This window comes from Tachypleus tridentatus, chromosome 8 (assembly GCF_004210375.1).
Source record: "Tachypleus tridentatus isolate NWPU-2018 chromosome 8, ASM421037v1, whole genome shotgun sequence".
Classification (NCBI taxonomy): domain Eukaryota; kingdom Metazoa; phylum Arthropoda; class Merostomata; order Xiphosura; family Limulidae; genus Tachypleus; species Tachypleus tridentatus.
The window spans coordinates 98,079,601-98,104,877 of record NC_134832.1 but is presented as its reverse complement, the minus strand read 5'-3'; the positions used below and the strand labels follow the sequence as shown (position 1 = coordinate 98,104,877).

Below are 25,277 nucleotides of genomic sequence, written 5' to 3'. Positions count from 1 at the left end.
TCTTCAATGAGATAAAGATACCAACAGAAACTTTCTGTTTGTAGTTTAGGCACAAAGCTACACAATGGGCTATCTTTGTTCAGCCCGCTGGGGGAAGAGGGACAAAGTAAATACGTAACTGACTTTATAGGGAAACATAACCGTAATAAAGTGTGCAATTATTAAACTATAGACATACGAACCTATATGTCGATTAAAAGTATGAAATTCACGAATAATTAAATATTTAGGGATAAATTTATTTAGTCCAGTGCAGATGAAGTACAGTTTTATGATTATATTGTAGTTTTTCCTGATGTAATATATGATAGTCTTTTTTTGTGGTATTTACAAATAAATTCGTGTGGGAGGAGAATCAACAGTCTAATTTTTTAACTTTGCATCATTTTTTATGTTATTATTTGATGTTATTGCTGAAAACAACAGCTACTACACGATTAAAATTATTATATGTTATAGATTACTTCTACAATAGTATTTTACCAGAAGCGCGTTTTATTCCAGAAATTTTAGAAATGGTGAGGAATAAAACCAAACCATATTATATTACATACACAAGTCACTTTGCTTGTACACCGATTATGCTTCTGTTTCTCTTTTTTCTTTCACTTGCAACAATACAAGATTGATGATTTGAATAAAATACTTGTCAGCTGGATGATCAATGAACACCGTTCAAAACAGATGATGATTGTGGAAATCTCACTTAAGTATGAGATTAATAAGTTGATAGAAAGGATGTTGAACAGTTACTGTGACAGGTTCTGAAACAACACGTGATATGTCATTCCCTTCTATAAAACCCAAGGATCTCAGTGTATCTTTGATTAACTTGAAACAAACAGGTTTTTTTTTTTCGTACAAGCGTCGTAACGAGTTGAGGAGTAACTGGTTGTCTGTGAACATTACACCAAGCTGTGAATTTTCAGTTTAGTTTTGCCTTGATCTGTGATCATGTTGTGACTAAACTTCATGTTTGAATGCTAACTTACCAGTGTTTTTCCGGTGTTTAAGATATACTTTAGTGATATATGTTCTATTCTACTTTAGTTTAGCTTTAGCTTCGCTTTAGTCACCTATATTTAATTTCTAAAGCATTTTCATCTCTTTACATTCAGTGTATAATAATGGTTTAGGGTTAGCTGTTGTATCAATACATTCAATAAATCAAATCTCCAGTCGAAATACGTCTTTTATCTGATTTGCTGAACGGTGCTGTACTTTTTCTATCAGTAGGCCCGGCATGGCCAGGTGGGTTAAGACGTTCGACTCGTAATCCGGAGGTCGGGGGTTCGAATCCCGGTCGCACCAAACATGCTCGCCCTTTCAGCCGTGGGGGCGTTATAATTGATGGTTAGTCAAGAAACGACAAAGGGTAACTCTTAATTGTAATTTTGTGAGGGTAATAACCAAGTGAGTCTAATGTATTTTTCACATGGCTCAAAAAGGAATTTGAATAAAGTTTAAAAATGAGCTCACAGTTACACATCAAGGTATGTTTTTTAACAGTTAAAGAGCCACATCCTAGAAGAATGTTTGTCTGTTTGTTTGTAATTAAGCACAAAGCTATAAAATGGGCTGTCTGTGCTCTGCCCACCATGGGTATCAAAACCCGCTGTGGCACTGGCGGGCCCTAGACGAAAGGTCAACCATCACAAGAAGTATATTTTAAGACGTGAAGTTGATATAGTTAAATCATAAAATAATTTCAATTATAGTTTAGGTATCATTAGAATTATATTATGATGAAAAAAACTTATTTTTCTATAAACAACTGTATGATATAACGAACGAACGAATTGAACCTTGGCAGGGGTTTAGTTTAGAGAGAGAGAAGTTTGAGGAATTCTCTCCCCAACAGGGGTGTTCAGCAGCGTTGTGGTTCCTCTTCGTCCCCGCTCATAGAAGATTATTTATCTTTACGTGCGAGTTTTCCTGTATTTTAATTTGGCTTGTTTGGGGCGATAGAGTGAGGTGGGGCAGTATGAACGTGTTGGGTGAGAACGCTGAGCGAGATCAAGACTGCACAAGGGAAATAGGCCAGGCCTCCAATAGGTCCTCGTTAAAGGATTTAGAGTGTAGTTATTCCAATTACGGGGCCTCGATAGAGTCCCGTATCGTTATTTTTCGTCACTACCTCTTGGAATGGGTAATTTGCGCGCTTGCTGCCTTCCTTGGATGTGGTAGCCGTTGTTCAAGCTCCATCTCCGGTATCGAACCCATATAATATAAAGAAGAATATTTGGTTTTTAAGAAAATGTAAAGTCTAGCACTGGTAGATTAGATGGAAAATCATATTTTTAATTACTTCAGTGAAAATGTAATATTAAAACCAAATCTCACATAACTTGGTTGGATGATTGTTATTAGGCACACAAAGGGCTTTCTGTGCTGTGTTCACTACAAGTATCGAAGCTCGTAAGCCTGCAAACTTATCGCTGAACCACCCGGAGGATCTTTATGTTACTAATTACTACTGCTTTTTAACATTATTTGAAAAGTGTGATGAGTTAATGAAGTTTATCAACTACTGACTTACTAGTAATTGTGAACAATCCATCTTCTTTCTTTTTAAAAACAAATGTCATGAAACTTGAAAACAGTGAGTCTTTAAAACCATTGATATATGCCATGGATTCTTACTTCAACCCATTGAGAATCACAATAATATTAAGTGGTAACTATGACAACTAAGGGAGCTAAGAGAAACTAATGGCATAATCCTATACTAGCAAGGAACTGTTGTACAGCTAGCTTTAAGTGAGGTTAAACTAAATGGAAGTGGTTTGTTTTAAATTTCGCGCAAAGTTACTTACGGGCTCTAGGCGTCCCTAATTTAGCAGTGTAAGACTAGAGGAAAGGCAGCTAGTTATCACCACCCACAGCTAACTCTTGGACTACTCTTTTACCAACAAATAGTGGGATTGATCGTTATATTATAACGTCTCCACGGCTGAAAGGGCGAACATGTTTGGTACGACAGGAATTCGAACCCGTGACCCTCAGATTACGAGTGGAACGCCTTAACCCACCTGAAATGGAAGTAAAACTAATGTTAACATTGTTCATTATTACCGTAAAAAGTTAGTGTATACACAGTGGTTTTGAAATGCTTATGATGATCTGTAAAATTATTTATTCTACGTTCTGTACCAATAAGATTGTTAAATAAGTGACAAAACTGAATACATTCGGGGCTCAAATCGCAAGAGGAGAAATCCTGTTTGTGGAAAACAAGAGATGCGGAATTACACTTTTCTAATTCTTCAGCTATCCATAAATGGAGTTCCGGCTTTCCCCAGACTCCAAAGAGCTCTTCTATTGGAAGATAATCTTTCGGTTTTTGTAATGACCTCATTTATCCAAGATTTGGTTAGGATTAGTATTCTTTTTGAGTGTGTACTATGGTATGTTTTGTTTGTAATGACATGTAGTTTGATAACTAGCTGTTCAACTGTTGGTTCTTCTGTGATGGTATCAGCCTCACCTACTACCATTTAGCTATACACTAAACAGAAGAAGAGTTATTTCGGTTCTTCTTCTGTAGACTTCTAGGAGCCTTTTTCTTCCTTTTGAAACAGTGCCAGGTTAGGCTGTAATGATAATAGTGTTCTAGACAGGTTCACTTAGCAAAGTAATCAACTGTCTTTGCCCTGTATGTTAAAATACGTGACGAAGGTTGTTGGTTAATGTAAGTTTGCTGACTGAGGTTGATTTAGAGGTTCAGGTTAGATTCGCAGAGCGTGGTCGGTATTCATGACATTGGAAAGACACGTAGGTTCAAAAAAATAATTAAAAAAAAATGTATTACATCTTGTTGTCCTAGAGCTTTCGAAAGATGGACCTTTCTTGACCAGAGGCAAATTGAAAGATTCGCTCAGTTAGATGGGGTCACAATATAAATTTTATTTTATTTTATACTCTTTGTAAATCTAATGTTTTTATGTTTACTATTTAAATAATACAAAATGAATGTATTTGTCTCCTCTGTTTAAAAACAATATAAATGTAGCCTTATACCTTCTGTGATAAATAGGTTTTAGTTTTTTAAACACTCATCTATTTAGTGGTGTTAATTTAGATCACCCAGCGACCCCATCTAACTGTGAAAACGTATTACGTTTTGTAATTTAACACAAAGTGTAACTGCTTGATAGTTAACTCCAATGACTTTTTAAATACTTTTTGGAAAATCTATTAACAACTAAACCAAGTGTTTCGTTTACAGGTATATACGTGAATAATGATTCAATATTGAAACTAGTACAATAAACATTTATCTCAAAATTTAAATTTTGTAATTTGATTTTCAATGGGAAGCTAGTTAAAATAATAAGTTTGTTATTACTTAATGAGCCAAGCGTGTTAAGGCGTGCGACTCGTAATCTGAGGGTCGCGGGTTTGCATCCCCGTCGCGCCAAACATGCTCGCCCTTTCAGCCATAGGAGCGTTATAACGTGACGGTCAATCCCACTATTCGTTGGTAAAAGAGTAGCCCAAAAGTTGGCGGTGGGTGGTGATGACTAGCTGCCTTTCCACTAGTCTTACACTACTAAATTAGGGACGGCTAGCACAGATAGCCCACGAGTAGCTTTGTGCGAAATTCAAAAAACAAACAATTACTTAATGATTTAATATAACAGGAAAACCTTGATAACATGTTACAACTTCAGTTACTTGTTAATCTTACCTTTATTTTTATTTTTTCGTCGAAACACAAGCTCACTGTTCACAACAATGAACTAACTAGTTCACTGATAGTATCAAACTACTGACTAGTTGGCTGATTGTAACAAACAACTCATTCAAAAAATCACTTTGTAACTCAGTAATTCTCTAACTCTCAGAGATTTATTGTAATTTACTTTAACTTAATCAGTGTTTTATAACGTTCAGATCGTTTTCTAAGTCTTTAAGAAACTGAATATATTAATAATGTAAATTATCCCGGTGGGACAGCGTTATGCATACAGACTTACAACGCTAAAATATGGGGTTCAGGTTCTCGCTGTGTAATAGCCAAATGTACCTTTGCTTCACAGCAAGTAGACATAAACAAATAATGAGTAGACATAGAACCTGAAATTTGGACTGTTCGCATAAAATTTGTACCAGGCTTGACCTTGGTGATAGAGAATAAAATATGAAAACTCAGAGATGATAACAAGCTTTCAGTAAATGTGGCCTCAGGGGGAAAGTTCTCATTCTACTTCTTTTCTCTATTTGTAATAGCATAATTTAATTTTTAAATTACATCGGGTGAACCATGGAAAATATAATTACTGCGTACTAGCTCTCTGTTAAGAGCAACATAAAAATTATTGCCAACGCCAAGTAACATTATCAAAAGTTTGATCACCTATTTGACATAGATATATATAAACACCTTCCCTAGTGTGAATGAAGAAAATAATCTTGACATAGTGATGGTTTAGTCACTTAAGTTAATATAACTTTAGGCTGAATTCATACACATAGTACTGATTACAACTTATCTCCCTACACAAATCATTAGTTAGGCTACTCTTGGAATAAATAACGTGCCCAGTTTGGATCTTCGTTTATAATAAAATATATTGACTTGTTGGAGAGGTTTTGGAAACGATCTTCTAGGATGAATGCAGGGAAAGAAGAGTTATTTTTAGGAATGAATGAGATCCGTTTATATGTTTGATCTTGGGGGACAAAAAGGTAAGAGGAGATATTTATGTAAGTTACAAGATAATCCGTGTGATTGATAGGATAAACCCTCTCATTCATTGTGGCATATTCTGAATATAATAATAAGGAAGGACATAAGTGTTAGATTTAAAAAAAATGTCTTATTTTATTTGTTTGAGATGAGTCACCATCGGTGAAAGGCAACACTTTACAAAAGATGTAATCGATGATCAATTGAAAAATAAATTTGCTTTGAAATGTTTACTTTTCTTAATGGTGGGTGAGTAAGATCAGCTATGAAGGGTCAAATAGTCCCTTGTTGTCCAGATGCCATGACAACACTAGATATACAGTTAGGGAGTAAATGTATTTATTTAGTTAAAGAGAGCTCTGTGATGACAGAACTGTTATTTCTTTAAGGAAATGAAATTACACTTTTTGTTTATTCTGAGACTAGAACAGCAAACTATAATATCAGTTTCTTGTTTTGTTTTTTTCTTTCTGGTACATGTAATTTATCTTGGCCATCAGATCGTTTATTATATATATATATATATAACACTCTGGTATCTTTAGAACTCTGGCAATGGACTCCATCACCAGACAGTGTACAATAAGCACTGCACAAGGAGAGCTCAAAGTACGAAGAAGGTAAACACTGTAAAAGAAAGATGTGCAAGGATACATTCCAGGAATCTATAAAAAAGACGTATAACCTAAAACCATAGCTAAAAACTTTAACTCTGACTTAGAGGAACCGAAGGAGCTTAAAACAACTTACACGTAAACCATCTTATTTTGATTGTTTTTTTTTGTCCACGGCGGGAATACGTAATTTGCGGGCACCTAACCATAAACTTATGTTCCGGCATAGCCAGGTGGTTAGGGCGCTCGACTTGGTAATTTCAGGATCGCGGGTTCGAATTCCCGTCGCACTAAACATGCTCGCCCTTTCAGCCGTGGGGAAGTTGTAATATGATGGCCACTCCCACTATTTGTTGGTAAAGAAGTGGTCAAAGAGTAGGTTGTGGATGATTATGACTAGCTACCTTTCCTCTAGTCTTACACTATTAGCGCAGATAGCCCTCGTGTAGCTGTACGCGAAATGCAAAAACCAAACAAAAACGAAGCATAAACGTATTTACACGTAAGTAGATGAAAACTTAAGAGAACTCACTCATAAACAACTGTAACGTAAGTTCGTTTGTTTGTTTTAGAAATTCGCACAAAGCTACTCGAGGGCTATCTGTGCTAGCCGTCCCTAATTTAGCAGTGTAAGACTAGAGGGAAGGCAGCTAGTCATCACCACCCACCGCCAACTCTTGGGCTACTCTTTTACCAACGAATAGTGGGATCAACCGTCACATTATAATGCCCCCACGGCTGAAAGGGCGAGCATGTTTGGCGCGACGGGGATGCGAACCCGCGACCCTCAGATTACGAGGTCGCACGCCTTAACACGCTTGGCCATGCCGGGCCATAACGTAAGTAAAGTTATAGCTAATAAATGATTTATTTAAAAAATGATTCGTAATTAAGACCTATCTAACTCTTAAAGGAATAAAATAAATATCAGCAATGGTTACGATTAGTATACATTAGATTGACACAAATAAAGACCAGTACGAAATGGTTTTATATAGCTTTACTAATGTTTGCTTTTGTGTTTTGAATTTCGCGCAAAGCTACTCGAGGGCTATCTGCGCTAGCCGTCCTTAATTTAGCAGTGTAAGACTAGAGGGGAGGCAGGTGGTCATCACCACCCACTGCCAACTCTTGGGCTACTCTTTCACCAACGAATAGTGGGATTGACCGTCACGTTATAATGTCTCCACGGCTGAAAGGACGAGCATGTTTAGTGCGACCGGGATTTGAACCTGCGACCCTCGGATTACGAGCCGAACGCCTTAACACGCTTTACTAAAGTACTTATCGTTAAAAGTAGATTACCTGCCTTAGGGTTCATTGATAACGTTACTCTAGAATTAATCATTTGTTGTTATTATTTTACAATGGTTGTGTAGCTACACACTTTTCTTTAAAACAGAAACCTCACATATTGAGATAACACCAAATAAAAGTAGAAAGAGAGATCAATATTTTACAAGGAGTTTCATGAATGAAAACAAAACAGAGAGTCTGAAAAACACATTATTTCTGAAACTATTAACGACTTATCTTTGGGCACTTAACCACGAGATTCTTCAGTTAATAAACAATACTTGTCGTAGCCTTACTAACCACTCCAGATGTACTATGTAAATGATTCATACTTTAGGTAAGCGTTTAAATGAGTTAGTTTTTATAACATTGCTAAAATAAAAAATGTTGAAGGTAAAACCACCAAGAAGTTAATTACATATATATATACATATTTAATATGTATGCAACTGTCGATACAACGTTTCGTTTTACCTTCGTTTTTCTTTTGTCTGTTTTTAACAACACTGTACGTAATTTCCTACACAGTTTTATAATATTAGTAAACGATACAATACTGTGATAATTTCCTCCGCATTAGTTTTACGAAGGCAAAGACAAGTAATTCCTATACAGAATTTATATAAGTTTAACATTCAGATAAACTTCTAGTTGAATGCAGCGGGAATATTCTGTAGCCTAAATAAACAGTTAGCTTTCTCCAGTCTCATTATCAGTTGTAAAGAGTGTTTAAGTAAACTGACAGTATCCGTCTGTAAGCTTAAGCTTTACTGCTTCCTTTCATTCTACACTACCAAGAAAAACCAACAGTAAATACTGTTGATGGCTTAACGCGACATTTAATGCCATACTAGTGTCATTATACGGAGAAGGCAGAGAACAGTAGTGCATTTATGTTTGTTATAAGATAGAAGAGCCTTTATAATCTGTGAATATTTAATTTTTTAAATAACGAGTTTACGATCACTTTTTGGAACAAAAGAGCACTCTTACTCTAATTTAAATCCAGATACTTGTACCTGTCTTTTGTAATAGAAAGCGTAATCACGAATTCAAAACATAAAACATCTTTCAATATAATTCTACATTTCTTTTTTGCCTTTTTGCTCAGTATATGGTAGAAGAGGTAATATATTCACGTAAGCACTACCTTATTTTCGTGTATATAAAACAGATTTCTGCAGGCCAAGGATATACGAATGTCTCATTTTACACTGTGCAGTTTCAAAGCCTTGGGTTGGAAGGAAGCAGGCGACCCTCTTCCCAAGACGTCTAGGCAACTCTTAGCTTCTATCCCTTTATTATAAATGTTTAATGAAACTGAGTGAGACCTTATTCAGAAGAACCTGTGCAATGGTTAAGAGGTAATAAACCCAATGAGCTGTTTTGTTCCGCAGTTCGGAATGCTTTAGTTACCGCTCCAGGAAACAGGTTGTCGCTCGGGGCTCACCAGTAACGAGGAGAACTGGGTTAAGATTGAGGACAGGAGTGGAATAGGCTTGTGTTCTTATACACACGCTGAAGGTTTTTGAGAGACCATTTTATTGATCAGCTCAGCATCACAAGAACACGATAATCAAAACAGCTCAAAACGAGAAACGAAGCTAGGCCTAACAAAAAGAGCATCGTTAATGTGTAGCAACTTGGGAGGGATGTTTGAAAAAAAATCAGAAAAAGAGGTAGTGGTAAATGATTTATACTGTTGACTTATACCAAGTATAACTGTTAAAATTTCGCAGCTTATGTATAATTATATAGATTACGACATCCAACTGCATTTGTTACAGCAGATGTTAACAAGGTAGATGATGTTCTCATCATAACAGATTACCAAGTAAATGTTCATACCAAATATCTGAAAGCAGATATTAGCTGGTGCAACAAAGCCTATCTAAAACTTTAAAAACTTTGCAGTTGATGAAAATGGTGAGAAGTATCGTCTATTAAATAGCCATTATCAAACATCTAGGAGTGTTATATAGCCATTATCAAACATCTAGGAGTGTTATATAGCCATTATCAAACATCTAGGAGTGTTATATAGCCATTATCAAACATCTAGGAGTGTTATATAGCCATTATCAAACATCTAGGAGTGTTATATAGCCATTATCAAACATCTAGGAATGTTATATAGCCATTATCAAACATCTAGGAGTGTTATATAGCCATTATCAAACATCTAGGAGTGTTATATAGCCATTATCAAACATCTAGGAGTGTTATATAGCCATTATCAAACATCTAGGAATGTTATATAGCCATTATCAAACATCTAGAGTGTTATATAGCCATTATCAAACATCTAGGAGTGTTATATAGCCATTATCAAACATCTAGGAGTGTTATATAGCCATTATCAAACATCTAGGAGTGTTATATAGCCATTATCAAACATCTAGGAGTGTTATATAGCCATTATCAAACATCTAGGAGTGTTATATAGCCAAGCTATGTCCAATAATGCTGCGAAAAAGAGCTTTGATTGCAAATAGATGGAACAAAACAAGTTTCTTGTCTACAAGTCAAATTGGATGATTATTCTGCACCTTTTTTTATATAGACGTTGTTGGTGAGAAGAAGGAAATGGGTGCATTTACAAATAGTCACTTCAGAAAATGAAGTTGTTGGAAAGTATGTGTCAGATATATCGCATGAAACATTTAAATGAGTTGCTATAAAAGTAATTTAAGGAGTTAAGACCCAAAGGATAACTTTTCCATTAATGACTGATACAGTAAGAGAGCAGAATACCAAAGAGAAAGAAAACATATTTATTGGCATGGATAAATATGTTTTTATTATCCTGCAGCCACCAGTACATAGCGCTATGAGAAGATCATGAGAACCTGCGTCTTGAAATGCTTTCAGAATATGATGATGATGCTTGTTAATCATAATGATGTTCTCAAGCGACACTTCAACTTACCAAAGATGCAACTTACTTGTCGCCACACGTGCAACATAAGGTGAAACATATCATTCAAAAACGTAATTCGAGCTGCAGTTGCAGATACAATACACAGATATTTACTGTAGTGATGGATGAAAAGCTACTTCGAACAATGTCAAAGAAGTAGATTTGTTCAGTAAACTTATTGAACAAAATCTGAATATAAGAGCGGATCTTCTGTAGCTTTGGTCCCTCAAAAGCCTCACGAGGTTTCACATTATCATGCAATTAAAAGAGTGCTGAAATATCACACTGTTTGTTAGAATGGCGTAGACGAAGAGTGACGGCTAATGCAGATACTCCTCGAATAGTTTTGTGTAAAATTCAAGAAAAGCAAACATACACACACACAAAAGGCGCCCAAAGAACTAAAGAACAACAACAAAAGAAGTTACACATTTCTGTAAAATTCGTGTAACTGTATATCGTTTGCATTGGGGTAGACATGGTTTGGCCAAATAATAATAATAAAACACACCATAAAGGCATTCAAATATTCAGCCACTTTGTTAAAATTGAAGTACGTAGAAACTCTTTAATTTTGGACAGAAGTTCGACATAGAACAGGTTATGTGACACAATTATGCTTTAAATAATTAAAACAAATATAAATTAAAACACTGTGCTTTAGACGAAATTTGCAGTTACCATAAAACACGTGTTCAGTGTTCGAGTATCACGATGTTCAAATTATTCAAGAAAAAAACATATATAAGACTTGGAAAAATAAAATTAAAAAACTCGCTAAATTTAACTGAACGTAGAGTAACTTGAAGAGAAACGTAAAAGTTACCTTACCTGCACTAGGGTATCCATAAGCAAAGACACAACCATCAAGTCCTGTAACAACTCCTTGAAGAACACCTGATAATGAGCTGGAACAAATATCTGCCTGTAATATATCCATATACGAGATGAGATTAAGATGTGGTCTAAAACGAGGTTAAATTAATTTTAGAAATATGCTCAACTAGGATATTAGTAACACATGTCCAATGTTTCGTTGAGAGAAATACACAATACTTATGTCAGTTTCATCTTGCTTTAAAAACAAGAAATACGTTGTAAGTTAGTAACGTTAATCTTATGTTAGAAAACAACTTTGAAAGTTTTAGCATTATATATGATAACAATGCTGCTAGTAAACAGTATACTTTTTATTTTAGACAAAACAAAACTTTTGAAATGGGACTAACACCGTGTTTACACTGTTATAGGTAAAAAAAAAAAGTGACACTTAGGATACTAAGAATACAGTGCTGATTTTAGTTTAGATAGAAAAGTCAATTTGTATAGGATTTTTAGGTGTAGCAGATTTTGTTTTTGTTTTTTAAGTTAAGCGCAAAGCTACACAATGGACTATATACTATATATGCTCCGCCCACCATGGTATCGAAACCCGGTTTCTAGCGTTGTTAAGTCCGGGTACTTTCCACTATGCCAGATATGGTAGTTTCAACATGAAATGCGTCTTTTGGGACACATGAACTAAGCGGTCAAATAAAATACCCTTAAGGTTCCAGCCTACTTTTAAATGTTTGACCAGAGAAAAAAAAATCAGTCAACAACACCTGCCATCTACACGGCTTATCTTAACCAAATGTAGTGATTGATTGTTTTTGTAAAGCATTTTAGACATAATTTCTGTTGTCATAGTTACAATCCTGCAAACGAGTTCTAATATCAAACAAAAATAAAGAAGACGGATCTGAAATTAGTTAATATTCCTTAAGTTGAATGTAAAATTCATAATGACTTAGTTAACTCAAATGTGAAGAAAACAACAGGAAGGTGTGACTTCAATTTAATTATTAAATTACTTTCAAAATACTAAGCTAACGAAAACAAATTGATTTCCAAATTGAATAACTATGTAAATATTTCCCTTCTTATTTTACTCATAATAATAGATAAAAGTATTACCCGTCATACTTTATTTATGTTTTTAGTGTGATTATGTTTTTTATTTTATCGCATGTTATGAGTCTGAAAACATTTTGTGTAATGCCTATGAATAGTAAACTTCAAAAACTAAACAAAATCTTTGAAACTAGAGCTTTAAGTCACCCAGGTTTCGGAAATTTTGCAAAATCTTCTTTACATGTCGGTTCTATAGGATTATATCCCAAACGATATACCCGAAACCTTAACCCTAAACTGCATACAAGACAATGCAAAGAACAGTACAGAGAATGGAAGAAATAATACTTCTAAAAGATTACGGTTTTGTAGAAAATACATTCCAATACGTATATAAAGTAGTCCAAGCAGTTTCATTTCTTTGTTTTATAATTTTTTGAAATACTGATGTAATTTTCAAACTTGCTGTTAACTGAACTGTTAAACTGGTACGATAGAAGAAGAACAATGAACCAGTTGTTTATGGAAGTTGCTTATCTGCGTACATCTCTACCAAGTCTTCATCAGCAATCGAAACCTCTAACACAATATTATGAGCACTTTATCAAATTTATGAATAGTTTGGCGACCTTATTAATACTATTAAGAACAATGACTTGGACGTTCAAGAGAGTTCCGATGTAACATCACAAGAAACCATATCGCTGGTACTATTAGGAAAACTTAAATTCGGACACCTTCCTAGTTAGTATGATACTAAACACCGGAAACTATTCTGGATTTGTCAGTAATCAGCGAACACCTATTTCTTAAATGTAATGGATGATACATCAATAGGCTCAACACTATCTCCTCAGCTATTCCACGATATTTTCAAACAAAAGATGTCGTATCAGCATTTCTTTCCCTACACTACTACTTTAGTACTTTGGCTATGTCCATCTTTCATTGCAATACTGAAGAAAGCAGCAAACCAATCTGAACTGTATTTAACCTGACTGTACGAAAAAATATATAATTTATTTAGCAAATGGAAACAAACAAATCCTTATCCTTTCTCAATGTACTACTTACAAAGAGTACTAGTGAGCATGAAATTAAAGCAGCTGCATATTGGAAATAACCCACACAGATGCATATATACATTCGAGGTAGATTCCCAGAAACTTTTTTGATCCACTTATGAAGTACAAAAATTCCCTTTTTGCTTAAATTTCATCTGATGATACTTAGTCGAATCTCGTATAGGCTCACAAAATTACATCTCTTGGGATCCAAGGCTCGACACACATCTACATTTCTTGCTAGGCCTACCTGTGAACAGAGTCGAAGCGGTAATCTGTAAGGCTTATAGAAGTCAAAACTACCGGTCCCCATATTCCCAAAGTGTCACCGTAATAGTATACGAAGCAATCAGAAAATAGTTTTATTTTATACATGCTAAAATTTAGTGTATTTTGTTAACTATGTAGTAGTAGTAGAAGCAGGCGAAAATATATTTTTGCCCAGTGTGTTCATAAACATATGTACGCCTCTAAATTCATTTGGAAAAAGTGTAAAATGTATATAAACCCCGAATTCCGCTGCCGTGTCTCGATAAAATGTAAAATTTATCAAACGCTAACATGAGGAGAAGTAAGAATATTCATTAGCAAATATGTTAAAACGAAGCTAAATAACTTGAAATGTTGTTTATTAATAACATACCACTATCACTCAGTTAATAAAAAATTAGCGAACTACCCAATACATCCATTAATGATAATGAAAAGCACAAAATAGAGTCACTATATATAAGATTCTCGGGCATGTCATATTAAAATGATTTTAAATAAGAAAGTCACCTAGTCACATGACATACATAACTCATATGTTATTTACATGTAGGTAGTGTGGTACCAATAAAAACGTCTGTGACCTTTGGAAAGGGCGTGTAGTAGCCCTTTCTGATGCAAAATATCCATATACTCACTTCACAAAGATATGTTCAGATCGGGAATTTAAAATGTCCAAGATGGGAATGTCCCTTGAACGCAATGAAATTGGAAAACATAGGAATATGGATCAACTCGGGAAGCCAACATCACTAGGAAAGAGACTTGCAATAAGTCATACACCAACCATGGTAAGTATCTTGTGGGCCCGGCATGGCCAAGCGTGTTAAGGCGTGCGACTCGTAATCTGAGGGTCGCGGGTTCGCATCCCGGTCGCGCCAAACATGCTCGCCCTTTCAGTCGTGGGGGCGTTATAATGTGACGGTCAATCCCACTATTCGTTGGTAAAAGAGTAGCCCAAGAGTTGGCGGTGGGTGGTGATGACTAGCTGTCTTCCCTCTAGTCTTACACTGCTAAATTAGGGACGGCTAGCACGGCTAGCCCTCGAGTAGCTTTGTGCGAAATTCCAAAACAAACAAACGAACAAGTATCTTGTGATAGGAGAAAATCCACGAACACAAAGATCAGAGACAAAATCCTTCCTCGAATATTAGGAAAATGTGCTCAACTTAATCAAGAAGAAGCTGTATTAGGAAAAGGAACATAAATAACATGTGCGTGAGTTGCTTCCACGACACGTTTCGTTGAACCGTCGCATACCTTACCCATGCTCTTCCATACGAAGACATTCCGGTCAAATCATTGGATGCTGCACATTTAGAGTTCTGTGTGTTTGGAATATTGAAAAGTGCACTAATAAAGTGTTATAGAGAAAAGAGTGTTTTGGATATGGTAGCTTTATACCGGAGTTTGTTTGTTTTTCAACGGAAATTTGTTGTAGTTATTTTCAAAGTACATGCTTGACAGATAGGACAATTCCTGATCTGCAACATGGACAGAGACTCAAGAACTGTTTTAACATAATGCACTCAACCACTATACTAGACTATAACATTCATACAAGTCTTAGAAGCATTACAACTTTGCGTGATATCTTGACAAAAGTAAACTCATCATCCGTGAATGCGCAACAAAAACAAAGGAAAGTAATCTGCTTTGTAAGCCTAAAAAAAAAAAAGAATATATCGGAAAAACCGAACATCATAATGGAAAAAAATCAAAGATACTTCAAACACTGCACTATACAGACTTAGATAGTGTCAGCTTTGGAAAATCAAGAGAAGAACCACGATATAAATGAGGTGAAGTTCAAGGGATGTAGAGGGAAGAATAAGATACAGAAGATTAATAGCACATGAACATGGTCCTTGTACAAACATTAATCGAAACCAGAGGTATCGTTTGTTGAGGGAATGAAATATTGATATAAACCTAAACAAACGGCTTTTTAAAAACCTATTTTGTTTGTTTGGTCTTTTTTTCCTTACATTCTTTGTTATAAAATAGACTAATATTGCAGAAAATCTTAGTTAATGCGGCATTTATGGGTAATTTTAAATTATTATTTTCTTTCAATTTAAATATTATTTTCTAGAAATTTCGAAACATTTTTGATGTAACAACTATAGCACACTAGAGGACGTTTTATTTTTGGCATTGTTGCTTAACGAACTTAAACCAACGTGGACAACTCCCTGACTGTGAGTAGTATTTTATTACAAGTTTGAGCTTTTATGCTAAGGAAGATCATTTGAAAACGTCTGACGTTTCGATCTCTGGAGCGATTATTTTCAAGTATACAATTTTCAACGGTATAGAAGGTATATAAAAAAAACCCGTTAAAACTCGTGTACTTCAATATGACCTCACCAGCAATCGAAACGTCGTATCTGTTTTAAAATATATTTTTCTATATTGAAACAGCTATAACTTGTAATGAAATAATATGCTTCGTGATTTTGTTTTGGTAGAGCATTTAATACGTTTCATTTGAAAAATAAAATAGAAGAAAGCTTATTGACACATTTTTTAATTATTGACGGTTACATTCGCTCAAAACTAACGTGGTTCAAAGTTATTAGTTACTAATACTTGTGCTTCGTAAAAGCCATCCTGCTATTTGGATTTTAGCATTACGGATCATGTGAATACAATTGGTCGCATGCTAATATTAGCCCGGCATGACCAAGCGTGTTAAGGCGTGCGACTCGTAATCTAAGGGTCGCGGGTTCGCATCCCCGTCGCGTCAAACATGCTCGCCCTTTCAGCCGTGGGGACGATATAATGTGACGGTCAATCCCACTATTCGTTGGTAAAAGAGTAGCCCAAAAGTTGGCGGTGGGTGGTGGTGACTAGCTGCCTTCCCTCTAGTCTTACACTACTAAATTAGGTACGGCTAGTACAGATAGCTCTCGAGTAGCTTTGTGCGAATTTCAAAAACAAACAAAGAAACAAAGCATGCTAATACTAATGATATAAAACACAGTACTGATGACAATGGAAGGTAACATTATGGCTTTATTTTATACAAGACTTGTGTCTAGAGTGAAAATTAATCAACTTCGTCACAATGGTAAACATACTGCCTTTTTTTAGGCTATTGTATATTAAAGACCTTGGCGAAGCCTTAGCTAAATGATATTGTCTTTCTCATACAAGTGTCGCGAGTACTGAATATTGTTTTTGCCTGTGTCTATGTTTTATTTCATAATATTTATTGATATAATAATTCACTTAAGTACCTATATGGTTATTAAAGGCCTTTGGTTTTAGTTTCAGTATATTTTATTTCATAATAAGCAAAAGTACTCGTCCCCATATTCAGAAAAGTGTATCCTCCGGTGAAACTGCGATAAGTACACAAATTTTCCATATTAAAATCCAGGATTTGATTCCTCAAGGTAGACACAACAGATATCACAATGTAGATCTGCTCTAAAACAACAAAAAGCACACCGGAAAAGTTTAAGTTAATCTAGTTAATGCACCCGTCCCCACTGAGGGAAAAGTTTAAGTTAATCTATCGATTTAAATTATTTAATGAACTTTAAAATATCATAGATTAATTATATTCTACTTTTGTTTTCACTTGCAGTCAAAACTCTGAGTTACTTATACCGCCCATTGCAAAAAGTAAGTGTTGAGCATTTCAGTTAAGAGCCACTGAATATTAACATACTCTAAACATACATTTTTGTTATTTAAGTTACGTCACATTCTGAAATGTGAATTGACAGTGTGGTTAATTCCTAACAATTTGCTGTAGAATATCATGCTTGAGAAATATAATTTGACATCAACATTATTCTTGTCTGTTCTCCCATCATTTCAAAATTAAATGCTGAGCTTTGCCTGCGTGCGCGGCTTTACAAATGGGAACAGGTGAACGTATGGACAGACACCACGGTTCACAATGTATATAAGGCAGTTAATAATACAGTAATTCACATGGATATATTAATAGTTCCAAAATGTCTTTGTTATTAACTTCAGTATGTTTTATTTCATAATAGTTGTTCCTATAATAAATTTTGTATTTTTTTTTTCGAAATAGCCCTGACAAAATATTTTATTGTTTCAGATCAAAGGTATTTCATGGCCACTTATATTAAATAATCCTGTCACCACTTGAAGACTTTTAATCAATTAAATATAGTTTTACCTAAATAACAATGTAATAGCGTAACTCGTACAATTTAGAGTTGTTTGATTTAAACGTTTTTGTATTGCCAATGTTCAAGCTTTAGTGGCCTGGCATGGCCAAGCGTGTAAGGCGTGCGACTCGTAATCCGAGGGCCGAGGGTTCGCGCCCGCGTCGCGCTAAATATGCTCGCCCTTTCAGCCGTGGGGGGCGTATAATGTTACGATCAATCCCACTATTCGTTGGTAAAAGAGTAGCCCAAGAGTTGGCGGTGGGTGATGATGACTAACTGTCTTTCCTCTAGTCTTACACTGCTAAATTAGGGACGGCTAGCACAGATAGCCCTCGAGTAGCTTTGTGCGAAATTCCAAAAAACAAACAAACAATCAAGCTTTAGTGAGAAATCTTGGAAATATTGCGAATAATTTCTTTTGTGGCTGCGACATTGATTTTCTGTGTGAGAAAGATAACTGCAGATTTTTTTTTAGTCTAATTTCCTGCCATCCTCACCTGGGAGTCTTCACATGTGAATACACTATCGAAGGCGAATATCTTGTGTGCAGACAGGCGGAAATCTTGAGAGTTGCTTGGGTCGTACAGCGTCACGTGCTTTTTCCTGACGTCCACTGCTAAGAATTGACTGGATTTACTTCCTTCATCTCCACTACTGATGCGAAGAAGAACTCTGACCTGCAGATTTTAGTAATATATGTTTTATCAGGATTCGATTCATTTCTAGAAGACTTAGTACATGCTTCTTCTGGCAATTTTTATCGCAGTTACAAAACAAGTGCATTTTATAACATTATATATATATAACGTTACGTTGTTTGCTAGAACAGTATATATATATATATATTAACATTTTTTGCAACAGAGTTGCTAAATTATATTACCAGCTATAAAACTTCTTTCTTTATTTAAATTTCAGAAACAAGTACATAATCTCAACAGATTAAGAACGACAAAAACTTTACTGGTTCCATAATTAAGATGTGCAATTTTTATGTAGAGTTTGTAGATTGGAAGAGAAGTTGGAGGCTATCATAATTAAAGTAGAGGCAATAAAGAGAAAGGTAGACTGTAAAGAAATGATAACAGGATTTCAGTAGGATATTAGGCTTTTACATACAAGGGATACATCAGCTAACACTTAAAATGAGTACTAATAGTGCTAAAACTAGTGGATTTAATAGTAACAAGACTATTCTGGAAGGAAAACAAAAGGATCAGAGAAGGATGTGAATGATAAGGAAGTTATAGATATAGGTGTTTTTTGACAAGACGTGGGTAGAATAGTGTGTGTAGTAAAGAATCATATTATGCTATGCAGGGGCAAAGATGGAAGATATAACTGACAGAACAGGAACTGTAATAAAGGGGGCTAGCAGAGATACAATATTTGTGTTTCATGTAGGGGCTAATGATCTAGGGAAAGGTAGGTCAGAAGAGATAATCATTAAGTACAAAGGGTTGATAAGGGCATTTTAAAAAAGAGGCCATAATGTGTGTTCGTCAGGGATACTGCCTAGAGTTAACTATGGGGATGAAGTTATAAGTAGGTTACTAGGGCTAAATGCTAGGCTTAAGTTTGTAGAAGTTAAGGATGAGCATATAAGCTAGTTTGACTTGTGGGAACAGTCCAGTGGAAGAAAGGAGTTTTTGGTTTTTTTTAATGGATGGTTCATTTAAATAGGGTAGGAAGTTTACTAAGGCTATTAACTCATCTATAAGGGAACTTTTAATCTAAGACTAGACAGTGATGAGGGCTAGGAAAATCTAAATTTAAGAAGGATAAGAGGCAGAGAAAGGTTTAGCATAGAAAGTAAGTATAGAGGTAGTTATAAGGATAGGCTTAATTGTTACTATTGTAATTTTAGAAGTACAAGAAGTAAAACAGATGATTTTAGAGCACTGGTAGGAATGAAGAATTTTGATATAATGGGCATAACTGAAACGTAGTTAAAGATAGGTGATTTTGGTGACAAAAGTTTGTTTGAAACACTGGATTACAGACTATTTAATAGGGAAAGAGTATTAAAGTGAGAAGAAGAGTGGCTTTATATGTAAAATGTGAGTTACATCTTGTTGGAGTTGATATTAAAAATATTATCAAGGAAATTGAATCTATTTGGGTTTCAACTAGTGGATATAAAAGGAAAGGGCTTTAAGTGGGAATCTGTTACAGGCCTCTAAATGATATTGATGAAATGAATGGGAAACTTTACAATGAGGATAAGACTTCAGTTGTTAATGAACTCATAATTATGGGTGATTCTAATTTCAGGCATATAGATCAGGAAATGCTTGAGTCACACCATGAGTGAGAAATGTTTTTGGAAACTATTCAGGATGGCTTTCTTCACCAATTAGTCAAGGAGTTTACCAGAAACAATACTATTTTAGATTTATTGTCAACTTTAAATATAGAAAATGATTGAGAGGGTAGAAATTGGAGAACATCTGGATGCAAATGATCATTGCCCCATTAGGTTCAATGTTTTTCTGCATAAGGGATAATGATATTTTGGTTACAAATTTAAAAAATAAAGCAAAATTTGAAGGGATGTGACAAGAGTTATCTATTGTGAATTGGGCAGAGTTACTTGGAGACATTGATCAGATGTATAAAACTTTTAAATATTTAAGATAAACATATTCCTTACAGAAAGAAAAAGGTAGCTACAAGTAAAAAAACAATTAAAGGTATAAAATTAAAGAAACATGTAATAAATTTAAGAAATTTAAATTGACTAGTCTGATAGAAGACTTAGAATATTGTAGAATATCAAGGAAATTAGTGAAACAGGAAATTAAGACATCAAAAGTTTTGAGAAAAGTTTGGCTGAAAATGTAAAAATTAACAGTAAGAATTACTTTAAATACATCAAGGGTACATAAAACATTGGAATGGGGGTAGGACCCTTGAAGGACAATAAAGGAAGGCTAGTATCTGATGATTATGAAATGACTGGGTTATTAAATTCTGACTTTTCTTTAGTTTTTACTAACAATGATATAAGTAGTATTATGCATCTTGAACAGTTGATATATGTAAAAGAGATCAAGCAAGATGGCTACATTATTTCTGAGCTGGTTAAGAAAAAAATAAGGAAGTTTTTAAAAAAAATGATAAGGCTCAGGTCCAGATAATACTTCACAAGGGTTTTGAAGGAGTTTAGAGGTTACATATATAAGAAACTTAGTACTAGTTTTGTCTTTCCTTAAAGCGTCGACATGTACCAGAGAATTGGAAGGTAGCTGAGATAGCTCCTCATTTCAAAGAAGGTGATAAAAAATTGTCCCAATGATTATAGACCCATCAGTTTTACATCAGTTATAAGAAAGTCAGTTAACTGATGTTATTTAAATTAATTTAGCAAACTTTATAATTTTAGTTCATAGTCATTATGGTTTCACATAGGGAAAAATTTGCCTTACAAATCGTTTAACATTCCTTGTAAAGTTTACTGTTTATGTAGATGATTGTAAGGTTGTATATTTAGTGTACCTGCATTTCCAGAAAGCATTTAAAAATGTTCCACATGAAAGCTTATAAAAATAGATGTTAGGGATAAGTTAGCTAATTGGATATTAGAGTGGCTGGATGGAAGAGCAGAGGTTTGTTACAAATGGAATTCAGTCAAATTGGATTTATGTCACAAGTATAGTATCTCATGGCTCAGTCTTAGGACTTATGCTCTTTTAGTTTACATTTAGTTTACATAAATGACGTAGATGAAGAGATAATAATAAACAAATTACTTAAATTTGCAGATGATATAAAGGTATGGGGTTTTGTTGATGCTATATAAAAGGATTTAGATCATTTACTTAGTTAGGCAAATAAATGGTAGTTGAGTTTTAATTATAATTAATGCAATATAATGCATGTGGATTTATCATAATTTGAATTATAAGTATAATTTGGATGAGAATAATCTTAAGAATGCCATGAAAGAAAGGTATCTTGGTGTAATAGTCAATCAGTCAAACTATCCAAGCAGTGTGCTATTACTAGTGGCTGGACAAATATGATTTTAGGTTGTATTTTCAGAAATATTGACTACAAGTATATAGAAATTATAACTTCATTGTATAAGTCGCTGGTTATGCGTTATTATACATTGGAATACTGTGTTCAGTCAAGGAATTTTTACCACAGTAATTAAAAAAAACAAGTTTGAATAGCTGTGGAAGATATGTTAAACCTGTAAAATATCCAGAAAAAGAACAAATCACATATAATTTTGTCTTGTTATTTAAGAAAGGGATGATTCTGAATTTGATTGAACAGGTAACTAAAATTACTACTATCACAACTGAATTCAACTGATATTTGACCTGTGTAGTAATGTAAAACAAACACATTCAGATTAGTTGTTTTGGTTTGCTAATGCTAATGCCTATTTAACTATGTGAATAATTTTTATAATTTTCTACTTTTTTATCATTTGGTGATTCTGTTCTAACGCTAAATTTTAATAAATTTTACAATTGTACATTGTACAAATTAACTAGAAAACTTAAATATTGTGGTCCTGATTAAGTGTATTACTAGCTGTGAGTAACCACAAAGTCTGCAGACATAATGAGCACAAAATTATGAAGTTTTGTTTCAAATTCATTTTTATCAGTTAATGGATGAATATTCACATTAAGACAATTATTTTTAAGAATGTTTTCGTAAAGCTACACAAGGACTGTCTGCATATAATCCCAACATAACTTTCAAATTTATAACCAAGGGAAGAGATTTAATCAGCATCACCCACCATCAACGTTTGGCTATTCTTGTCAGACCAAATGTTTGGAGCTGGTTGCTACTCTCACGATCAAATACTGCTTTAGAGTGATTTTTTTTTTTTTTACGGTAAGAGGGACGTAAACCATGTAATCTCAGATTGACAGTCTGACACTTTAATCACTATTCTATGCTATGCCCCTTTCTTAGAAATAGGCAACGTAAGTGTGCAGGAAGTTGTAGAGGTAAGACATAGTATGTAACTGACAACTGTTGTAAATATATATGTAAATTGAGGTAATGAACTAACATATCCTCACAGTAATAATTTAGCAAAGACAGAATGAAGCAAGTCATTTGCATATTTTGAGAGCATTCTGCTTTGAAATTTATGGAATATTAAAAAAATATCTTGAAGTTTCAAATTATAGTACGTAAATAACAAATTTACTATACATTACCTTTCCAAGTCTACTACTTTCTCTCTTGGGATTAGTTTTCAAAAGTTTGGAGGAAGAATAGGCGGTTGCAATCTTTAGCGTTTGTGCAAAACTTGTTCTGAAATGGGATATCATTTCTTTGTCAGACAAGTGGTGCTTCTTTCGTTTCCTGGGTGATTGCAAATTCAATCTTTGTGCTGCTCTAAATGATGAACAGAAAAATTGTAAATTTTAGACGAAATATTTGAAAATATTTATTATTTTATATACTAAAGTTTTCATTGAATGATTATAAAAATGCAACATTTTTTTCTAATTCTGAGTAGTAAATGAAATGTTTGTATTGTTTTCGAACTCTGACCTAACAATCTGTAAATTAAAAGGATTGTTTGTTTGTTTTTCAATTTCGCACGAAGCTATTCGAGGACTTTCTGCACTAGCCGTCCCTAATTTAGCAAAGACTAGAAGGAAGGCAGCTAGTCATCACCACCCACCGCCAATTCATGGGCTACTCTTTTACTAACGAATAGTGGGATTGATCGTAACATTATAACGCTCCCACTGCTGAAAGGGCGAGCATGTTTAGTGCGACTGGAATTCGAATCCGTGATCCTGAAATTACAAACCGAACGCCTAACCACCTGACTATAACAGTTCTATCACTCGACTCGTAATTTGGGGGTCACGGGTTCCAGATCCCTTTACATTAAACATGCTCGCCCTTTCAGTTGTGGAGGTGTTATAATTTGACAGTCAATCCCACTATTTGTTGGTAAAAGAGTAGCCCAAGAGTTGGTGGTGATGCATTTACTCTAGTCTTACACTGCTAAATTAAGGATTGGTAGCGCAGATAGCTCTGGAGAAGCTTTGCAAAAATTCAAAACAAACCGACACGAAACCTAAACTTATTAACCATATATAAGTTTGCAGATTAGTGGCTGTAATATGAGAACTAATACAATTTTGCACAAAACCTTGAACCGTCAACTGTGATGTTTTTTTTAAGGCAATGCTAACTGTAAATGGTCCAAATCGCGACTAATATTATTTAGTTTGACGAGGTATAATTTCTTCACTATTACTTTCACTTTTAGACATAGTAACGTGCAATGTAAAATTAGGTATTCTATTGCAGAAAAAAAATAGCGTCTGACTAATTAGAAAGTAAAACAATTTACTTGTATTGTGTAATAAAATACATACATGGAATTCATTTTCTACACTTTAGTGAAATATTGGTTTACAAAGCTTTTTTTTAAAAGAATTTGATATGTATGAAACACGCACATTTCACAGATTTGCTAAACTATCCTATCCATTTCATTATTGACGATAACTGTGTCTCATCTTTAGCCTTTAATTACATAACTTCAATTGATTTAATGCAAACACAAAAAAACTGTCATATCGTTTCACGTAACTATTTCAAGCATTTTATGACATTTTACAGTAATTCAGGTGTAAAATTGTTATTTTTTCAATGAATTACACAAGTAATAATAAAATCTGTCATGGCAAAACTAAATGTATTATAAAATTATTTACTGCTGAATAACTTTAAGCGATGCTTTAAGTTTTAATGGTCACTGATAATTAAATACGTAATCTAACACAAATATAAGTGTTCTGGATTCTCAAAAGCCCTATCAACTGTAAAAATATTCTTTGCACAGACGAACCATGTATTATTATTATTATAATAACTTACGTTATATATTTTCGGGAGTGATGTGGTTTCATGTAATACTCGTTATATTTAAAAGTACAGTGTTTACTGATATATACTGTAAAGACACAAACGCTATATCACTACATAATCAGATGAAACTGGTCATGAGAAAGGACTTTGACTGATTTATTGCAAATAGTCAGGCGCAAGAGAAAACAGAAAATGATGGATGTGGTTCGTTTCAACTTTACCAGTAAGGCATTTGACCTATCGTAGCTTCCATGTATGCTTCTAGTAGTCCGCGTGGCAAGCAAGCAATCAGCTCATTCAGGCCATCTTTTCGGAGGTCCCATTTATCAACTGATGTCCGAATAGCACGGAGAAAGCATTTCTCATGCATGTTGTATTGGATCGACGCCAAGAGAAAGTGTTTATAATTCTATGCATTCGATTATTTCTTTTTTTGAAGCCATCATCAATGATCTGATATGATGATAATAACCAGTGTCATGCATAAAGATGTACTTATCTCCA

At 34.4% G+C, this 25,277-nt stretch overlaps 1 protein-coding gene across 1 annotated transcript in view; it reads right to left on the bottom strand.

Moving 5' to 3' along the window:
- LOC143223968 (kinesin-like protein KIF26B) overlaps positions 1–25,143 on the bottom strand; it is a 38,245-nt gene extending 13,102 nt beyond the window's left edge. Inside the window, exons 1-4 of the mRNA XM_076452438.1 lie at positions 24,995–25,143; positions 23,096–23,243; positions 18,401–18,580; positions 11,354–11,447 (exon numbers count right to left, since the gene is read on the bottom strand). Coding sequence (XP_076308553.1) covers positions 11,354–11,447; positions 18,401–18,580; positions 23,096–23,243; positions 24,995–25,143 — 571 coding nt within the window. The remainder of the gene's footprint in view (positions 1–11,353; positions 11,448–18,400; positions 18,581–23,095; positions 23,244–24,994) is intronic.
- Positions 25,144–25,277: the final 134 nt, after the last annotated feature.